The sequence below is a fragment of the Cuculus canorus genome, chromosome 12 (assembly GCF_017976375.1).
Source record: "Cuculus canorus isolate bCucCan1 chromosome 12, bCucCan1.pri, whole genome shotgun sequence".
Lineage (NCBI taxonomy): Eukaryota > Metazoa > Chordata > Aves > Cuculiformes > Cuculidae > Cuculus > Cuculus canorus.
Window position 1 is genome coordinate 479,938 of NC_071412.1, and position 19,291 is coordinate 499,228.

The 19,291-nt window shown below is 60.9% G+C and overlaps 2 protein-coding genes across 5 annotated transcripts in view; one reads left to right on the forward strand and one right to left on the reverse strand.

Moving 5' to 3' along the window:
• Positions 1 to 1,751: 1,751 nt before the first annotated feature.
• Positions 1,752 to 8,276, forward strand: IDH2 (isocitrate dehydrogenase (NADP(+)) 2). The gene is made up of 11 exons (XM_054077539.1): positions 1,752 to 1,907; positions 3,552 to 3,643; positions 4,179 to 4,344; positions 4,698 to 4,858; positions 5,191 to 5,334; positions 5,461 to 5,597; positions 5,759 to 5,910; positions 6,009 to 6,121; positions 6,212 to 6,309; positions 6,464 to 6,556; positions 6,827 to 8,276. The coding sequence occupies exons 1-11, from the start codon at positions 1,829 to 1,831 to the stop codon at positions 6,912 to 6,914; spliced, it is 1,323 nt and encodes a 440-aa protein (XP_053933514.1). The 5' UTR covers positions 1,752 to 1,828; the 3' UTR covers positions 6,915 to 8,276.
• A 135-nt stretch (positions 8,277 to 8,411) lies between these two features.
• ZNF710 (zinc finger protein 710) overlaps positions 8,412 to 19,291 on the reverse strand; it is a 33,379-nt gene continuing 22,499 nt past the window's right edge. For 2 of the 4 annotated variants that reach the window (XM_054077537.1, XM_054077538.1), the window contains exons 2-5: positions 12,770 to 14,198; positions 11,590 to 11,781; positions 10,439 to 10,613; positions 8,412 to 9,336 (exon numbers count right to left, since the gene is read on the reverse strand). In XM_054077537.1, coding sequence (XP_053933512.1) covers positions 9,164 to 9,336; positions 10,439 to 10,613; positions 11,590 to 11,781; positions 12,770 to 14,170 — 1,941 coding nt within the window. In that variant the 5' untranslated portion in view covers positions 14,171 to 14,198 and the 3' untranslated portion in view covers positions 8,412 to 9,163. Of the gene's footprint in view, positions 9,371 to 10,438; positions 10,614 to 11,589; positions 11,782 to 12,769; positions 14,199 to 15,257; positions 15,361 to 19,291 lie in introns of those variants that run through there. The other 2 variants (XM_054077535.1, XM_054077536.1) reach the window with 2 other exon arrangements.

Sequence of the window (19,291 nt, forward strand, 5' to 3'; positions counted from 1 at the left end):
CTCATACACTCCCTGCAACCCCTCTCCACATGCACTACCCCACACACCCCCTGCACCCCTACACAGCCCTTACACACACACATCCCACACATGTGCACACCCCTCCTGCACCCCTGCACAGCCCTTACACACACATCTCACACACGTACACACCCCTCTGCATCCCTGCACAGCCCTTACACACACACATGCACCCCCACACAGCCCTGCACACACGCACCATTCCCTGCAGAGCCCCCCACACACATGCACACACCCCCTACATCCCTGCACCCCCACAGCCCTGCACACCCACACAGGCACACAGTCCCTCCCATGCACATGTGGGGTGCCATGTGCGTGCCGGGGTGCTGTGGGGGCAGTGGGAGCCCCCCATCCCCAGCCCTGCCACCCCCCATGGCTCGTGCTCTGGTTCGTGTCCAAGCCTGGCAGCGGTCAGCGTGCCAATCCCCCCAGCTCCCCGGCCGGTGCCAGCTCCAGCAGGGCTGTTTTCCTCCCGCAGTGGGATCTGCCCGTGCCCTGTGGCTAAAAAAAGCCTTTGTCTTGGCCTGTGCAGAGGGACAGGGACAGCCAACTCGCTGGCCATCCTCCGGCTCCTCCCAGGCTGCTCCCCGGGTGCCTTGGGTGCACCCCACGACAGGGTCCGATGAGGCCAAGGATTTGGACCCTGGGGATGTGGATCCAGGGGACATAGTGGCAGCTGCCTGTGCTGCCGCCCGTGTCACACACTGTGGAATCACTCACTTCTATGTAGGGAAAACCTGGGCCAGCTCCAAGGCCTGGGCTCCACCGGCACCGCGTCCCCCCGAGAAGTGTCCATGGGGGGCACACGGCCCTCCGCGGGGAACGGGGACCACCGCAGACCCTCTGCACCACACAGCGAGCAGAGCTGGGGGGGACACGACACACACAGGGGGGACACAGCACACACAGGGGGGGATGTAACACATGGAGGGGGGGCTGTGTGTCTTAACTGGGAACGGGGGCCATCGCAAACCCTCTGCACCCCACAGCGCGCAAATCTGGGGGGGAAGCACATGATATACAAGTGGGGGACAGCACATATATCCAAGAGCCATGACACACATGGGGGGGACAACACACATGGGGGGGGACATGACACACACATGGTGGGACATACAGGGGGGATATAAGAGACACGCATAGGGGTTGTCTGTCCCCCCTTACCGTGAACAGGGACCACCGCAAACCTTCTGCGGACATGACACACGCGGGGGGCATGTAACGCATGGGGGGGGGCTGTGTGTCTTAATTGGGAACGGGGGCCATCGCAAACCCTCTTTGCATCCCATAGCGAGCAAATCTGGGGGGGAAGCACATGATATACAAGTGGGGGACAGCACACATATGTGAGAGACATGACACACATGGGGGGGACATGACACGTGGTGGGACATATGGGGGGGATATAAGAGACACACATGGGGGGGTGTCTGTCCCTTTACTGTGAGCAGGGACCACAGCAACCCCCCCTCGCACCCCAGAGTGAGCAAAGCTGGAGGAGGAGGGGTATATGATACACATAGTGGGGGGGACACCCCCTCCCCCCCCCCCCCCCCCCCGCCGCCCTTGCTGAAAGCTGATCCGGGGGTCACCTTGGGCACCCATTTGTGGGAGGTGATGGGGACTCAGCATCCGCCCGCCCCCCCCCCCCCCCCCGTGGGGCCCCCGCGGGGGGCCCTACCGTGCCCTCGCGGAGGCCCCACGGCAGGGGGGGGTCCGGGCTGTCACCACCCCGAGGGCGGAGCGTCCCGAGCCCCCCCCGTGTCCGCCCGCCCTCCCCGTGTCCGCCCCGTCGCGCCCCGCCATGGCCGCGCGTTGCCTCCGAGCCGTCCCCGCGCTCAGCCGCCTGCCCCGCCGCCCGCCCGGGGCACCGAGCCGGCACTGTGAGCGGGGGCGCCGGGGGGGAAACGGGAGGGTTTGGAGCCGGTACCGGAGAGGGGGCTGTAACTAGGGGGGGGAGCGGTGGCATCTGTGTCCGGTAACGGGGGCTTTGTTCGCGGTCTCGGTTCCACGTGGGGTTTTATACCCGCGTCCGGTACCGGGGGGAGGGGGTTGCACTTGGGTCCGGTAACGGGAGGGGGTTCTGTAGCCGGTTCCGGTACCGGGGGCTTTGATCTCGGTCTCGGTTCCATGAAGGATTTTGTGCCCGGGTCTGGTACCGGAGGGCCTCAATACCCGGGTCCGGTACGGGAGAGGGTTTGCATCCAGGTCCGGTAACGGGAACTTTGATCTCGGTCCCGGTTCCACGCAGGGTTTTGTACCCGGGTCCGGTACCGGGGCGGGGGGGGGAGGGGGAGGTGTTTGCACTCGGGTCCGGTAACAGGAGTGGGTTTTGCACCCGGTTCCGGTAACGGGGCCTTTGATCTCGGTCTTGGTTCCACGCGGGGTTCTGTACCCGGGTCCGGTACCGGAGGGGCTCTGTACCCGGGTCCAGTACCAGAGAAGGAGGGGGTTTGCATCCAGGTCCAGTACCGGGGTCTTTGATCTCGGTCCCGGTTCCACCCTCCAGGTCTGGTACCGGGAGGGTTTGTACCTGCAACTGGTAACGGGGGTGGGTTTGCACCCGGATCCGGTAACGGGAGGGGGTTCTTGTACCGGGCTCCGGTATTCGGGGCTTTGACCTCCGTCCTGGTTCCACGCAGGGTTTCAACCTGTGTCCGGTACCGGAGAGGTGAGGGGGTTGTGCACCCCGTCCCATAACGGATCGTTTAATCCCGGTCCTGATTCCACGTGGTGTTTTCTCACAGAGGGGTTTGTACCCCCCAACGGGGGCTTTGATCCCGGTCCCGTTTCCACACGGGGTTTTGTACCCTGATCCGGTAACGGGGGGCTTTGCTCCCTGGTCCAGTAACGGGGGTTTGCTACCCGCTCCATATCCAAGCGAGGTTTTGCCCTGGGTCTGCACGCTGTGCTGGGTCGGTTTGGGGGCATGGGGGTGTCTGGCTCTGTACCCCTGCTTAAGTCACTCTGGAGTGGCCGTTGTTGCCCATCATGGTTCCATGCGGGGTTTTCTACTCGGGTCCTGGGGGGTTTGTTCCCGGTCCCGGTTCCGCACGGGGTTTGGCACCCGGGTTCGGTCACAGGGTGTTTTTCTCCCGGGCCTGGCTCTGTGCGGGGTTTTGCACCCCAGCTTGTACCCGGTTTGACCCTGGAGAAATTTGTTCCTGGTCCCTGTCCCGCACGGAGCTTTGCTGCCCGACCGGCAGCCGCGCTTGGCACTTGGAGGGGTTTGTTGCCGGTCCAGGGTGCACACAGGGGTTTGCACCTGATCCAGCCCCAAGAGGGGTTTGCTCCTGGCCCCGGTCACACGTGTGGGGTCTTGCAGCCCAGGTGGTACCTGGGTCTGGCCCAAAGGGGTTTGCACCCGGTCTCTATCCTGCTCCCACGTGGGATTTTGCACTCTGACCCGAGCCTGGCCCTGAGCGGCGGTGGTGCCCAGAGCCCAGTGGGGTTTGCACCCCGACCTGCACCCCAGTGGGGTTTGCACCCTGATCCTCATCCCAGTCTGGCCCTCTGCCGCTCCCCAGATGCCGACAAGCGGATCAAGGTGGCCAACCCGGTGGTGGAGATGGATGGAGATGAGATGACACGGATCATCTGGGCCTTCATCAAGGAGAAGGTAATGGGTTCTGCTGGGGGGGGGGGGCAGGCGAGTGGCGTGGAGCTGGCAGGAGCTGTGTAGGGGGACAGGTGGCTGTGGTACAGGCATTCCCTGCCTGCCCCGTCCGTCTGTCCTCTGTCCTTCTGTCCTCTATCTGTCCGTCCCAACGCAGGAAGCAGGTGGTGAGGTCAGCACGGCTTCCGGCAGGACCGGGAAGCAAGGAGGTCCCGGGAATGGGGGACCATTCTGGGCAGGGGGGAACCATCCTGAGAAGCAGGGGGGCAGAATCCTTCCCGGGAAGGGGGCCTGTCCCAGGCAGAAGGGGGATCATCCCAGGAAGGGGGGACCATCCCAGGAAAGGGAGTCCATCCTGAGAAGAGGGGACCAGCCCGGGAAAGGGGAACCATCCCAGGAAAGGAAGTCCATCCTGAGAAGAGGGCACCGTCCTAGGCACGGGGGATCATCTTGGGAAGGGTGCTGCTTGGTGCTTGGTGCAGCACCCTTGGCACCCTGCACTGTCCTCCCTTCTGACACTGTCCTGCCCCACCCCCAGCTCATCCTGCCCAACGTGGACGTCCAGCTGAAGTATTTTGACCTGGGCCTGCCACACCGGGACAAGACGGATGACCAGGTCACCATTGACTCGGCGCTGGCCACTCAGAAGTACAGCGTGGCTGTGAAGTGTGCCACCATCACGCCGGATGAAGCCAGGGTAGAAGGTGGGCGGGGGGGTGGGGTGGTGGCAGCAGCCCCATGGAGAGCTGAGCCCCCCAGCACGTGCCCGGTCCCTCCGGCTCTGGTTTTGCATGGGTGGGGGGCCGGTGCTGCATGCTGAACTCCCTGCTCTGGGTGCTCAGGGATGCTAAGGGGACCCTGAGGGTGCGGGGCAGGGAACAGACTGGCCTCTGCCGCTGGTCACGAGCGTGCACCAGCTGTCCCTCTCCTTGGCTGGCACGGCAGCGGTGCCCTGGCAGCAGCCCATGGCACGGAGGAGCCAGGCGGGCTGACAGGCGCTGGGGTGGGGTGACTGCTGGTGGGAGGTTCTTAAGGGCCTCACCTCCATGCATCCCAGAGTTCAAGCTGAAGAAGATGTGGAAGAGCCCCAACGGTACCATCCGAAACATCCTGGGGGGCACAGTGTTCCGGGAGCCCATCATCTGCAAGAACATCCCGCGCCTGGTGCCGGGCTGGACCAAGCCCATCACCATTGGCAGGCACGCCCACGGTGACCAGGTGAGCCCTGCACGGCAGCTGCCTGCGGCACGGGGGGCCTCGGGCAGCTCCTGCCAGGCCTGGCTCCATGTTCTAAACTGGAGAGGGGCAGGTTTAGACCGGACATAAGGAAGAATTTCTTCACTATGAGAGCGGCGAGACACTGGCCCAGGTTGCCCAGGGAAGCTGTGGCTGCCCCATCCCTGGAGGTGTTCAAGGCCAGGTTGGATGGGCCTTGGGCAGCCTGATCCGGTGGGAGGTGTCCCTGCCCATGGCAGGGAGGATGGAATTAGATGATGTTTAAGGTCCCTTCCAACTCAAACTATTCTATGATTCTACCTTGCCCCTTGCAGTACAAAGCCACCGACTTCGTGGTTACCAAGTCTGGGACATTCAAGATGGTCTTCACGCCGAAGGACGGCAGTGGGGTGAAGGAGTGGGAGGTGTTCAACTTCCCCGGCGGTGGCGTGGGCATGGGCATGTACAACACGGACGAGGTATGGGCGTGGGCTGGGGGCAGCAACTGGGGTCCTTGTGGGGTGACAATGGCCTGCCGTCTGGGGTGGACCTGGCCAGGCTGGTGGGACTAGAGTCCCTTGGGGATCCGTGTGCTTCCCTTGCAGTCTATCTCGGGCTTCGCTCACAGCTGCTTCCAGTATGCCATCCAGAAGAAGTGGCCTCTCTACATGAGCACCAAGAACACCATCCTAAAGGCCTACGATGGCCGCTTCAAAGACATCTTCCAGGAGATCTTCGATAAGTACGGACTCGGAGGAGTTTGGGCTGCTTGGGAGGAGAGCTGCCCCAGGGGGGTGATTGCCCACTGAGGAGGGGCTGTTGCTGGGAGAGGTGGCTGTGGGACCCAGCCTGGGGTGGGCATGGCCTGTCCTGGCATAGCTGACGTCCACCCTGGGCTCCCAGGCACTACAAGACGGAGTTCGACAAGCTGAAGATCTGGTACGAGCACCGGCTCATCGACGACATGGTTGCCCAGGTGCTGAAGTCCTCCGGTGGCTTTGTCTGGGCGTGCAAGAACTATGATGGGGACGTCCAGTCGGACATCCTGGCCCAAGGTAGGGTGGTGGGAGAGGGTGATGTGGGGCAGGCTGGGGTGGGGTGGTCTATGCATAGTTGCCCTCCCACCACTGCCCTGACCCCCGTCCCTCTGCAGGCTTCGGTTCCCTGGGGCTGATGACCTCTGTCCTGGTGTGTCCGGATGGGAAGACTATTGAGGCTGAGGCGGCTCATGGCACCGTCACCCGCCACTACCGGGAGCACCAGAAGGTGGGTGGGCTCTGACCATGGCGTGCTGCCTGCGCTGTGTTGCCCATGTGTGCTGCTGGCATGTGCGGCTGAGCACTCTTCCCCACGCAGGGGCGACCCACCAGCACGAACCCCATTGCCAGCATCTTCGCCTGGACGCGCGGCCTGGAGCACCGTGGCAAGCTGGACAGTAACCCAGACCTCATTAAGTGAGCGGGGTGGGGGCACCCTGGGGTGGGGACACTGCTGGAAGCCACCCCTGCTGCCAGCCACCCTGGTCCCAGCCATGGTGAGGTCCGTGGCACGGTTGTGCTGGGGAGGTGCCGGCTTTGCTGGAGCTGTGTGCGATGCTGCCGTCCTCAGGTTTGCCCAGACGCTGGAGAAGGTCTGTGTTGAAACCGTGGAGAGCGGGACGATGACGAAGGACCTTGCTGGCTGCATTCACGGCCTCGCCAAGTACGTGTGGCTCCTGTGGTAGAGCCATGTGGGGCAGTGCTTGCCACCAAGGCAACCTGGCCACACGGGGTGGCCACCGGCTGGGCCCTGGGGTTTCGGGGTGTCTGTTAACAGCTCATGGAGCTGGGCTGTGCCTGCAGCTGGGCAGGGGCCATATCCTGCACCAGGCTGTGCTGCCAGCTTGGGCTTCACCCCATCACCGGGCTGGCTGCGGCAGGGACTCCCCGAGCCACAGGATCCTCCTGAAGCCCTTCTCTGTCCCCCCTGCAGCGTGAAGCTGAACGAACACTTTGTGAACACCACCGACTTCCTTGACGCCATCAAGAACAACTTGGACAAGGCCCTGGGCAAGAAGTAAGGGCACATGGCCTCGCTGTCACCGGGATGGCTGGGCACCCAGTGCTGCCACCAACTCACTGACCCGGCTCAGGAACAGTCTAATATTTTTATAAGCAGTTTTCTTACGAGTGTTTTTAAAGCCTTTGTAGCAGGGCTATGCAGGATGAGGGGCACCGATTCCTGTATCCCCCCCACCTTGCGGTGCCAGCAGCCATTAAACACCTCCCCGGCGCATGGTGTGGCACAGCTCTCGTGGCACAGGGCAGCTGCAGGATGCAGCCAGTGGCTAAAGAATAGGCATTTATTAGAATTATTGCTAAACAACTCTTCAAACGGAGGAGATAGAAACCAAAACACAGTAGGGCTTTGCACAAGGGGCAGCTGAATACTGCGCACGCAAGGCAGGGGACGGCACCAGGGAGCCACAGGGCCACCTGTGCCACCAGCATGAGAACCCCCTGCCTTATCCCATGGGGCAAAGCTGGGTGCCGCAGCCACGCAGTGCTGCCTCCCAGCAGCAGCGAAGAGGCTGCGCCAGCCCATCCACACCCAGCATGGGGAGGATTCACGTCACAGCTCTTTTTTGGTAATGGGATTGAGGTAGCGTGTGGGGAAGGGGGTGGCACTGCCACGTGGGGTCCAAACATCACCATCCTGGCTGGAGGAAGCTTGGAGGGGAAAAAGATGATGGGAAGGCTGGGGTGCTTGGTGCCTTGCTGGGAGCTTGGAGGGCCAAGTGGTGCCACCTCCTCCCCAGAACCAGTCTGGGGCTTTTAGAAATGGGGCAGATAGTGCTGTGCCCCAGGGAGCGCGGTGGGACCGGCGCCTGCAGCATTGTCCGGGGGGAAGGTCCTGGAGCCCGTACTGGTGCCCCAGTCCTGTTAGAGCTGCCCAGAGTGCCAGTAGGAACCCTGTCTAACACTGGGCACAGTGGGGAATGATATCGGGGGTGCTGCCTGGCCCCCTGCCCCACAGCAGGGAAAGCCAGGAGATGGTCCCAGCCCCCGTGCTGCCCCAGCTCCTTTCTCCCCCGTACCAATCCTGCAACCCAAGGAGACAAACCTGCATCCCAGGGGCTGTGCTGCCCCAGCAAAAGCAGTTTCCTGCCCCCTAGAACAGCTCGGAGGGGGCAGTGAGGCGGCCTGGCAGCACAGGGAGTGGGTGCCAGGACTTTGCCAGCATAGGGCTGCCCCCCATGTGGTGGGACCCCACTCTGGTCCTCAGCTTCCCCCGGAGCACCATTGCAGCAGCCCCCGCCCACACAGACCACACACATTACACAGGTTTACAAAGCACATTGGTTGAAGGAAACTGAACTCAGTGAAAAGATAAATCCAACCACGCGGCACGTCTGAAAAAAAATAAATTACTTTTCAAAATACCATCATTTGCTCAAGTGGGAGAGGGCTTGGTTTGCCTGCCTTTAACCACTCAGCTCAACGCAGCAGCTGCAGACCCCAAGCCGCTGCCCTCTCTGAGCTTTGCCATTCACATGTAAGAAAATACTCTGTTTTGTATGTGCCCTGTGGCCTTGCACAGGACGATGCGGCTTGGCCCATGCCAGCTCGCGGCCTGTGCCAGAGCAAGGGTCATGGCTCTCGCCTGCCTGGGAGGCTGGGAAGGGCAAGAAAAGCAAACCCACCTCCTCCGGCGGGCAGAGGGGCTTCTGCTCCCTGGGGTGAGCGGGGGGCCAGCCAGGCTGCAGCCCCAGCGCAGCCATGGGGGAGGACCCAGGAGGTAGAATAATTAGTAATGCTCATCATCATCATCTGGGACGTGCCTTCCCCTGCCTACGGTCTCAAGGACACTGGAGGACAGGTGAGGAGGAAGACAGCAGCAAGGTCCTAGCTTGCTACCACACAGGCCGAAGAGTGCAGGGAGCAGGAAGCTCAGTGCCGGGCAGGAGCGCTGCAGGCAGCCGGCACAGAACTCCGTGCTCCCTCGCTGTGGGCAGTGGGGAAGGAGGGAAGGACCCCAGCGATGGCCAAAGCTCTGCTGAAGCTCCACAAGGGTCTGGCAGCAGCTTGGAGCCAAGCATTCACTGCACCAGCCTGGTGTGCCTGTTAGCAGGCAGCGACTGCTGCTCTGCACTGCTTCCACTCCTGCTCTCGCCCCAGCCAAGATTTTTGGCATCCCTGTTTTCTCCTTCACCAAGCTCAGCCACAGCCTCTGCTTTCCAGGGGCAGCAGTGAGGGTCTTGCTGGCTGCCGCAGCTCCTCTTACCACACAAAGTCTGCACGAGCCCCCAGCAGCCTCCTTCAGCCTCGGCTACAACATGTTGTAGTATGCCATCTCCTTCATGGCCTGCTCGGTCAGGCCGTGCTCATCTGGAGGGTTGCCCACTCCTCCGTAGCTGTAAGAGTTCTCCTCCTCAAAGTCATCCATCTCCTGCTGCCCGCCCAGCTCAGTGTGGTCAGCCCCGGCCAGGTCCATCATGGGATCTAGGATTTGGCACATGGACACCTGATGAGGGACCTGCATGAAGATCCAGCGTCAAGAGCACCCCTCATCCCTAGGCAGCTCAGGTTGAGAGCCCAGAGCTTCCCAAAAGCTACTGCTCTGCTTGAGCCTGCTCTTGGCTCAGGATCCTGGCCACACGCTGCAGCTGGAACAGTTGCCAGCAGAACAATGCCGGAGCAGAGAGCCAGCATGTGCACACTTGCCTCTGCCCAGCACTTTGCCACATGTCGGGGTCTGCAGCCCCTGTCCCACTGCAGAGGCCAGAGGAGGCTGACAGGGAGGGAAAGGTGTCCTTCCAGTGCCGCTCCCGCACTCCTACTCCCTGCCTGCCGCAGTGCTGGGCACCAGCTGAGGCACAGCCCGTGTGGGAGTCCTCCAAGGTGAGGAGGGAGAGAAAAGGACAGGAATGGGGGACCCAGCAGGATCCCCCCAGGATGTGCTTGACCCACTGGGGAAACTGAGGGGATGAAACAGCCAGAGCTCATCTCCAGCTCTGTCCCTACAAAGCAGGGGTGGCCCAGCCGCAGGACTGTGGATGGAGCACCTGCACCAATTCTGTGCAGCAACCTGCGATGGGAGCACCTCCCATCTCTCCGGGGCCCTTGAGCAAGTGCAGAAGGGCAAGAACTGCAGCATTTACCCCTCTGAGCCTGCAAACCCCTTGGACCAGAATCACAGTCAGTGTCACCAGAGAGCACCATTCTGTCCAGAGATGCCAAAGCCCCCATTGTCTCCTGGAGGAGCTATTTATTTTAGATTATTTATTATGAAGTTTATTTACTCGTACCAAATCTACCCAGCTCACTCAGCTCCGGCCTGGTACCCTTCCATGGCCCTTGTGGGAGGACGGGTCCTTGAGGACGGAGAGGAGGCTGAGGAGACAGCATGTCACCATGCAGAATTGGCAGGGAGCACATTGAAGGCAGCTCTCTGGTGACAGCCTGTGAGCTCGCCACAAGGCGCTTGCCAGAGCCCCTGCAGCACAAACAGCCGAGAGCCGGGCACTTCCAGAAGCAGCCACAGCCGGGTAGACCACAGCACCCAGCCTGCTAGTGGCCAGGGTCTGCTACCGCTGGCACCTACCTTGGCTGTCCAGGCTGATGTCCATCACCCCATGCTTGACCTTCATGTGCCGGCTGAGGTTGCCCTTCAGGTTGAACTTGCTGGAGCAGTAGGGACACTTGAAGGGCTTGCTCCCCGCGTGCAGGTGCATGTGGCCCAGCAGGTTGTACATGCGGTTGAAGGACTTCCCGCAGACCTGTGGGCAGTGTTCCTGCCGTCAGCGAGGCTTCTCCTGCTGCCCCAGCAAAGGGGGACAGTGGCAGGCATTCACCCACAGCGGCTGCTGCTGCCGCAGGGATGCGCTTTTCATAGCCCTCATTGCTCCTAAAAACTTCTAAAAGTAACAGGGAAGTGATTCTCCCTCCTGTGCTCTGCGCTACTGAGGCTGCACCTTGAATCTTTGGTTCAGTTTTGGGCCCTTCGCTACAAGAAAGACATTGAGGTCCTGGAGCGTGTCCAGAGAAGGGGAATGGAGCTGGTGAAGGGGCTGGAGAACAAGGGTTATGAGGAGCAGCTGAGGGAGCTGGGGTTGTTTAGCCTGGAGGAGAGGAGGCTGAGGGGAGACCTTATTGCTCTCTACAACTACCTAAAAAGAGGTTGCAGAGAGGTGGGTGTTGGCCTCTTCTCCCAAGTGAAAGGGCAAGAGGGAGTGGCCTTAAACTGCATCAGGGGAAGTTTAGATTGGACATTAGGAAAAATTTCTTCACCTAAAGGGTTCTTGGGCCCTGGCAGAGGCTGCCCAGGGAGGTGGTGGAGTCACCATCCCTGGAGGTGTTTAAATGACAGGCAGATGAGGTGATTGGGGACATGATTTAGTAGTGGACAGGTATGGTTGGAGCTGATGATTTCTAAGGTCTTTTCCAACATAACGATTCTACGATCCCCTCTGTGCAGTGGGGGCCCTTGGGGATGCTGGGCTGGTGTTGCTGGGAGCACTCATGACAGAGAGGTACTAATTATCCTTCTCTGTTAGCAGTGCCCATGCCCTGCCCACAGCAGCCGCTGCACAGCTCTGAGCAGCCACACCAGGACGAGCTGTTTGCCCGAGTGAACAGAGGGAGGCATCGCAAAACTGCTTTCCTGTGTTGAAGGATTCAGCCCAGCCTGGCCCAGTTTCTCCCAAGCTCAACATTCCAGCCCCACATCCCCTAAACCCCTGTCGCCGAGGGTACCTTGCATTTGAAAGGCTTCACCGGGGAGTGCACAATCATATGGGTCTTGAGCGTCTGCTTCTGCACGAAGGTCTTGAAGCAGATGTGGCACTGGTAGGGGCGGACACTGGTGTGGATCAGCATGTGCCGCTTCATGTTGGCCTGCAGGGTGAACTCCCGCCCGCACACCTCACACTTGAACTCCTTCACACCCTGCAAGAGTTGAGAGAGCCGTGGGCACAGGGCAGAGCCCCCCACAGCGCTGTCAGGGCAGCTCAGGGCCTCCGGACAGACCCCACAGGAGCTGGGGCCACACGAGTGGTGCTGGGCATGATGCAGAGCAGGGACCTGCACTCCCATGGGACAAGGTCCTCATGTACCTGCGCTTTGGGGACCATCAGCAGGTTGGATCACAAGAACTGGGAAGAGATGCACCCTCATCAGCACCTTTCCCCAAGCATCTCCTGCTCTCCCTCCCTCCAGATGCAGAGTGGGCACCACCAAGAGCCAGGGACCATTCCTGCACTGCTCGGGGGGTCCAATGCCCACTACCTGGTCCTGCAGGGGCAGGATCCTGCCTCCTGCTTCACCCCCAGATACCATCGAATCACCCACATCGGAAATGTGTTTGCAGCACCCAGAAAAATCACTGTTCGGTCAGTGCCAAACTGGATAGTGCTGGCTGAGCAGCGCGGCTGCCGTGCAGTGCCCAACGTGACATGCGGCAGGTTTGAGAGCCCTGCCCGAGCCCAGCAGCGCATGGCAGGTGGGCTGCGAGCAGCACAGGCGCTGTAAGCCCGGCTGCCTGATCCAGCTCTGCTCTCTGGCTCCATCCAACTGCTCTCCTTCGGAAGGACCCCTGGAAGGGCACAACCCTCTCGCTCACAGCAGCGCATTGCCAGAGTCTCCCAAGTATGAACCCCAGCTTCCCTGAGGATGGAAAACCCCAGGAAGAAAGAAGGAGGCTGGGCAGCCCCAGGGGCCCTGCCAAAAGCAATGCCCTTTCACTGCTAATCAGTGACCCCTAATGAATGACAACCACGGGTGCCTCTGCCCGCCTCTACCACCTGTCTCTAGGGCTGCCCAGGACTCTGGGTGCACTGGGACACCCCTCTCCCCCAGCACCCGCATCCGGAGCTGGCACACCTCCAGGCATAGAAAGGGCAGCACCCTCTGTGTGCCACCACACTCTGGCCCTTACCTTGTGCGTGAGAGAGTGCTGTTTGAGGTGGTGGATCTGGCTGAACTCCATCCCGCACTCAGTGCAGACGAAGGGCCGGACGTTCTGGTGCTTCAGCATGTGGTTCTGCAGCTGGCTGCGGTAGTGGAAGGACTTGCTGCACTCCAGGCACTGGTACAGTGTGGGGCCCTGGTGCGTGGAAAGGTGCCGCTTCAGCTGGGTGAGCGTGGAGAAGTCCAGCCCGCACTCCACGCAGACGTGGCAACGGCCACTCTCATGCTTCACCTCATGCGCCTTCAGCTCGCTGGGATAGGCGAAGCCCCGGCCACAGAAGCGGCAGCTGTAGGGCTTGATGTCGGTGTGCAGCAGCATGTGCCGCTTCAGGTGGCTGGTCTGCGTGAAGGCTTTGCTGCACACCTCGCACTTGTGGGGCCGCGTGCCCTGGTGGGTCAGCAGGTGGGTCTGCAGGTGGCTGGGCTGCTTGAAGAGCTTGTTGCAGTGTGGGCAGGAGTGGGGCTTGATGCCATTGTGGCCCAGGATATGAGTCACCAGGTTGTACTTGGATGTGTAGGACTTCTCACACATGCGGCATTGCCAGCGCTTCTGGCGGTCACCCGCCTCCACCAGGTAGGAGTCGTCAATCTGCACGTTAATGTCCAGCCGGTCCAGCTGCGCCTTCTTGTTGCGCTCACTGGTGGCTCCCGTCGCCTCTGCCTCCAACTCACCCGGCTCCTGCCAGGAGAAGCCCTGCTCGCTCTTCACCGGTTCAGGGGACGCTGGCGCAGGGGCCTCTGCCTCGCCAGGGGATGGGGTGCCCGCCTCAAAGGTGCATTCGGTCCGCAGGGCCTCCACGGTGCTGCCATCCACCGCGCCGGCCATGTTGGCACCTCTGCGCTCGCTGCCCGCCAACTCCTGGCGTGTGTGCCGGCGCAGGTGCCGCAGGCGCCGTGTTTTCCTGCCAAAGGTGCCGAGGTCGATCATCTTCACAGCACTGCTCTCCACTGCCTGCTCCTGGTTGGGCTCCTGGCGGGGAGGCGGGCGGCGGCGCTGCTGCCGCTCACCCTCCTCATCCCCGAGAACTTCGTACAGCGCCTCATCCTCCGCCTTCTCGCTTTTGACCTTGGGCACCAGCCTCACAGGTGGCCGCTTCCTCCTCCGGGGGTGCTTCTCCAGGGAGGACTCTGCCTCCAAAGCGTCCTCCTCCTGCCCGTCCCCTGGCACCTGCCCCTTGCCCTCCAGCTCCCCGGGCTTCACTGTGTTGGCTTCTGGCTGCTCCCCTGCCAGCGCCGGGAAGAAGCCGGCAGGGCTGACAGTGGCCCCGAGCAGCTCATTCTCGGACACCAAACCCAGAACAGCAGCCTGTGCCAGGGACAACACCACCACTGCATCCGTCTGCGTCCCACAGTCGGTGAAGCGATCCATCTCTCGCTGCCTGCTTATGCTGTCATGGCTGGGGAGGGAAAAGAGATGCCATTAATGCTCCTGGTGCCCCTGCCTCCAAGCGGCCACCAGGGATGCCACTCCACAAGGGGCTCTTTCCCACCCAGACCATTTTCCTGATCACCATCCCCAGCAAATCCCAGTCTGACACAAGACCCAGTGCGGGCTTTAACACCACGCCGCACCCAGGACATGGGGGTGATATGGTTTTGGGGGTCTCAGTGGCAGGATGGGACCGAGAAGTCAGGCTTGGCTCTGTGTCTGCTGTTGGCCTTTCTGGCCAGGCTATCGAACCAAGGCTGAGGGCTGGGCTAGCCTTGCACCGGCCCCAGAGGTGACAAGACAGGGTCCCAGAGGGATGCTGCAGCCCCCAGCCCTGCATTGGCCCCAGAAGGGATGGGACAGGGTCCCAGAGGGATGCTGCAGCCCCCAGCCCTGCATTGGCCCCAGAAGGGATGGGACAGGGTCCCAGAGGGATACTGCAGCCCCCAGCCCTGCACCGGCCCCAGAAGGGATGGGACAGGGTCCCAGAGGGGTGCTGCAGCCCCCAGCAGAGCCTGGAGCAGAGCAGCAGTGCCCAATCCCTGGGGCAGAGCCAGCCCAGGACCCTGATGGAAGGAGGTGATTTGGTACAGGGCCCCCAGTAGCCCTGGAGTGGCCAGCGTAGTGCTTGGAAAGCCACCACCAGAAGAAAGCAAGGAGGTGGCTGCTTCCTTCTGTAGTGAAGAAAGTTCTTCTAAACATAATTTCTGCAGCTACAACAGAGAGAAATCCTCAGGGAGGTTAAACAGGAATAAATTCCAAACCAGATTCCCTCACAGTCCCAGGAAAGCCTGCACAGTGCAAGGGGCAGCCCTGGTCTAAACAACCACCCTGTGAGTGGAGGAACCCCGCTCTATCATGTTATTGTCCCCACGGTTCTCACTGCAGCACCCACACAGCCTCCACACCGCATCCCACTGGGCAAGTGGGGTTTGGGCTGGGACGAGGAGCACTGGCCAGGGCACATTGGCCAACCTGCTGGTACACAGTGCTGCACGTAAAGACGTGAGCAGCCGCCTGCGCTCACCAGTTCCTGTCCAGAGCCCGGAAACGTGGCTTGGGTGTCTGCTCACAGCAGCTCCGCGCCCACAAGAACATCAGGACACACTGCAATGGGGATGGGGACACAAACCAGCATGGAAACATGGAGAGCCAGAGGAATAGAAACAGTCACCAACCACGCAGCATCTGCTTCTGGGGGCTCAGCACCAGGTCCCTCTGCAGCCAGCATCCCTGCTGTGTGCACAGCATCGGCTGCTCAGCCCCTGCTGTGCTGGATGCGGCCACGAGATTTGGCACCTTCAACCCAGGGTCTGATGCAGCCAGGGAGGAGACCCTGACCGAGGCTGAGCGTGGGACCTGCCAGCAAGGAGATGCTGGGGGAGAAGTGGGCTCTGGTGCCTGTGCGGATGCTGCTGCCCCCAGCCCTGTGTCCGCACCGTTCCAGCCGCCTCTGCCCAGCCTAGCGGGCAGGCCCTCTGCCAGTGGCTCCAGCATCCTTGGGCCATGGAACCCCAGGTCCTCCTGGGGGGGGGAGGAGGAAGGGGGGGGAGGAGGAAGGGGGGGGAGGAGGAAGGGGGGGGGAGGAGGAAGGGGGGGGGAGGAGGAAGGGGGGGGAGGAGGAAGGGGGGGGAGGAGGAAAGGGGGGGGGAGGAGGAAGGGGGGGGAGGAGGAAGGGGGGGGAGGAGGAAGGGGGGGGAGGAGGAGGCAGTAAAACAAAGCAAGGAGCGAGGAGGGGTGGCGGCAGGAGGAGGAGGAGGGGTGGGAGGAAGGAAGGAAGGAAGGAAGGAAGGATGGGGAAGAAGACGAGGAGGAAGAGGAGGGAGAAGCCAGGGAGAAGGAGGCCTCTTTCCCGAGAGACTCCTGGGCTGATTGACCCCACGGCCCATCTCCCACTGCCCGGGCATCCTCCTCCTCCTCCCGGGGGCTCCGGTCCTGCTCCCCTCCCCACCCCTTTATGGGGTGCCATTGCCCGGGGTACCAACCCAACACAGCACTAACACCTAACGACCGGCGAGACCCCCTCTTCCCAGCTCCACTGCTCTGGGCAGCCTGTTCCAGGGCCTCCCCCCTCCAGGAAAACGTTTCTCCCTAAGGTCTCATCTCAGTCTCTCCTCTTTCAGCTCAAAACCGTTCCCCTCACCCTGTCCCTGCACTCCCTGATCCAGAGCCCCTCCCCAGCTTCCCTGCAGCCCCTTTCAGCACTGGAAGCTGCTCTAAGTTAGTCTCTCCTGAGCCTTCTCTTCTCCAGGCTGAACAACTCCAACTCTCTCAGCCTGTCCTTGTACGGGAGGTTCTCCAGCCCTTGGATCATCTCCGTGCCCTCCTCTGGACTCGCTCCAACAGCCCCATGTCCTTCTGGTGCTGAGGACTCCAGAACTGGATGCAGGGCTCCAGGTGGAGGTCTCACCAGAGCAGAGCAGAGGGGCAGATTCCCCTCCCTCAACAATTCTTACTGGAATTAAGGAACCCTGAGTCAAGAGTCACCCCCCAGGGTCTCAGCCCAGACAGGGAAGCCGAAGCCCCGCTGCCCTGCCCTGGCAAGATGAGCTGGAGGAGGCTGGGAAGCTTGGAGGTCTTTTGCTTTGGCCTTGGATTTTGGTTTCCTCCTTGGTCTGGGGCACAGTTTCTACCTCCATATACACTGGAGGTCTGCTCCAGTGCAGTTCCGATCTTGCTTGCCCCAAGGATTTCTCCCTAGCCACTTACACAGGACGACAAATCCCGACAGCTCCCGCAGTGGCATGTTGTGACCCAGCTCCCGGCTGGGCACAGGGGTCTCCATCAGATCCTGCTCCCAGGGCAACGCGAGGGCCACACGACGTGGACAGCCCTTCATCCACTGTACACAGGGAGCCCCACAACAGCTGCTGGGACAGGAGAGGGGAGGAGGGACACAGGATAGGACCCAACCGCTCTCCCAGCACTGGGGAGGGGCCACCTGGACCCTCAACACAGCCCTGCATTTCTGCTCCCCAGCACCACAAGATGAGGAAGCCGAGAGAAAGACACCCTCGCACGCGCTCCTCAGCCCAGCACTGATGTATTTTAGAACAATCACTCTAAAACGGAGCCTTTTAGAAGAACGTAAACCCTAAATTCCTACTCCAGGGCACCGAGCAAGGGGACGAGCTCCACTCCTCTGAGCCCTCAGCAGGACAATAAAAGTCTTGTGTCACACAAATCATGCACTGCACTTTTCTCCACCAAGAGCACAAGCGCTGGTACAAGAGAAACGGAGCTTTGCTATTCAGGAGAGCGCAAGGCCGCAACGGCTCACAGAGCTGCACAAACACCGCAGGGAGAAGTGGGAGTGGGACAGATGCTTTTGTTTCACTTCTCGCTCTCACTTCCCTGTTCAGCCTTATCAAGTCTTGCAGAGCGGGCTGGAAATGCTGTTTCCCAACATGCTGGCAAGTACAGCTGGGTCACATTTCTCAGCTCCCACAGGAAACACCCTGACATCCCTCTGCCCAAACCCCTGCTCTCCGGGGAACCACTTCCAACCTTGCTCAAGAAGCCAAAGCAGTGGCCACAGGTCCAGTGCCACGGCTGAGCACAGCCCTGCCACAGCCAGTCTCACGTGGAGCGATCACTCCTGGGTGAAGGATGGTGATGCATGCCTGGAGCTGAAGCACACACAGCACCCAGATGCCAGGCAGAGACCGGGAAGGCCCCTAATAAATAAGTAAACTCTGCCCAGCATGGTACATGCCCCTTCCCTGCCCAAGGGGGACACAGAGGCTGAAGGCGGACTATGGGCTCGTGACCTGACAGGCAAGCAGGCAGGTTAAGGGCAAGAGGAGGAACTGGGCAGATCCCACTCTCCCCCATCTTCCACCCCATGAAGAGCAAATGATGCCAGGCTGAACCTTAAACCAAATTCCCCATCTCTTCCCACCTCAGTCACAGAATCACAAGGTTGGAAAGGACCCATTGGATCATCGAGTCCAACCATTCCTAACACTCCCTAAACCATGTCCCTCAGCACTTCATCCACCCGTTCCTTAAACACCTCCAGGGAAGGCGACTCGACCCCCTCCCTGGGCAGCTGTTCCAGTGCCCAATGACTCTTACTGTGAAGAATTTTTTTCTGATAGCCAACCTGAACCTCCCCTGACGGAGCTTCAGGCCATTCCCTCTTGTCCTGTCCCCTGTCACCTGGGAGAAGAGGCCAGCTCCCTCCTCTCCACAACCTCCTTTCAGGTAGTTGTAGAGAGTAATAAGGTCTCCTCTCAGCCTCCTCTTCTCCAGGCTAAACAACCCCAGCTCTCTCAGCCGCTCCTCGTCAGACTTGTTCTCCAGCCCCTCACCAGCTTCGTTGCTCTTCTCTGGACACACTCCAGAGCCTCAACATCCTTCTTGTGGTGAGGGGTCCAGAACTGAACACAGTATTCGAGGTGCGGTCTCACCAGTACCGAGTACAGAGGGAGAATCCCCTCCCTGGACCTGCTGGTGACCCCATTTCTGATCCAAGCCAAGATGCCATTGGCCTTCTTGGCCCCCTGGGCACACTGCTGGCTCATGTTCAGTTGCTGTCAACCAGCACCCCCAGGTCCTTCTCTTCCGTGCAGCTCTCCAGCCACTCTTCCCCCAGTCTGTAGCGCTGCATAGGGTTGTGGTGCCCCAAGTGCAGGACCCGGCATTTGGCCTTGTTGACCCTCATGCCATTGGTCTCGGCCCAGCAGTCCAGCCTGTTCAGATCCCTCTGCAGAGCCTCCCTACCCTCCAGCAGATCCACACTTCCTCCCAGCTTAGTGTCATCTGCAAACTTGCTGAGGGTGCACTCAATGCCTTCATCCAGGTCATTGATAAAGACATCCTCTCCTTCTGCCTTCATAGCCCCCATCGCACAGCCTCCTATCTGCACTCAACTCTCCTGTGCAGCCAAGATCTGCCTTTCTTTTCCATACCCACAAATCGAAGGTTTTGGTAGCTGTCAATCATTCCACGGTCTGATCAGTGAGGCTCTGTGCCGCACCAGCTGGCAGCATCCTGGAAGGCCCCTGTGCATGAATTGGTTGCAGACTTCTCGTTGTGACCTTGTTATTGCTCCCTCCC

Bases quoted from the DNA above. Each gene is read 5' to 3' on its own strand.
- IDH2 (XM_054077539.1), top strand. From the start codon at position 1,829: ATGGCCGCGCGTTGCCTCCGAGCCGTCCCCGCGCTCAGCCGCCTGCCC. The intron at 3,644-4,178 runs GTAATGGGTTCT...CCCCACCCCCAG, and splicing joins GGGCCTTCATCAAGGAGAAG to CTCATCCTGCCCAACGTGGA. The intron at 4,859-5,190 runs GTGAGCCCTGCA...TGCCCCTTGCAG, and splicing joins GGCACGCCCACGGTGACCAG to TACAAAGCCACCGACTTCGT.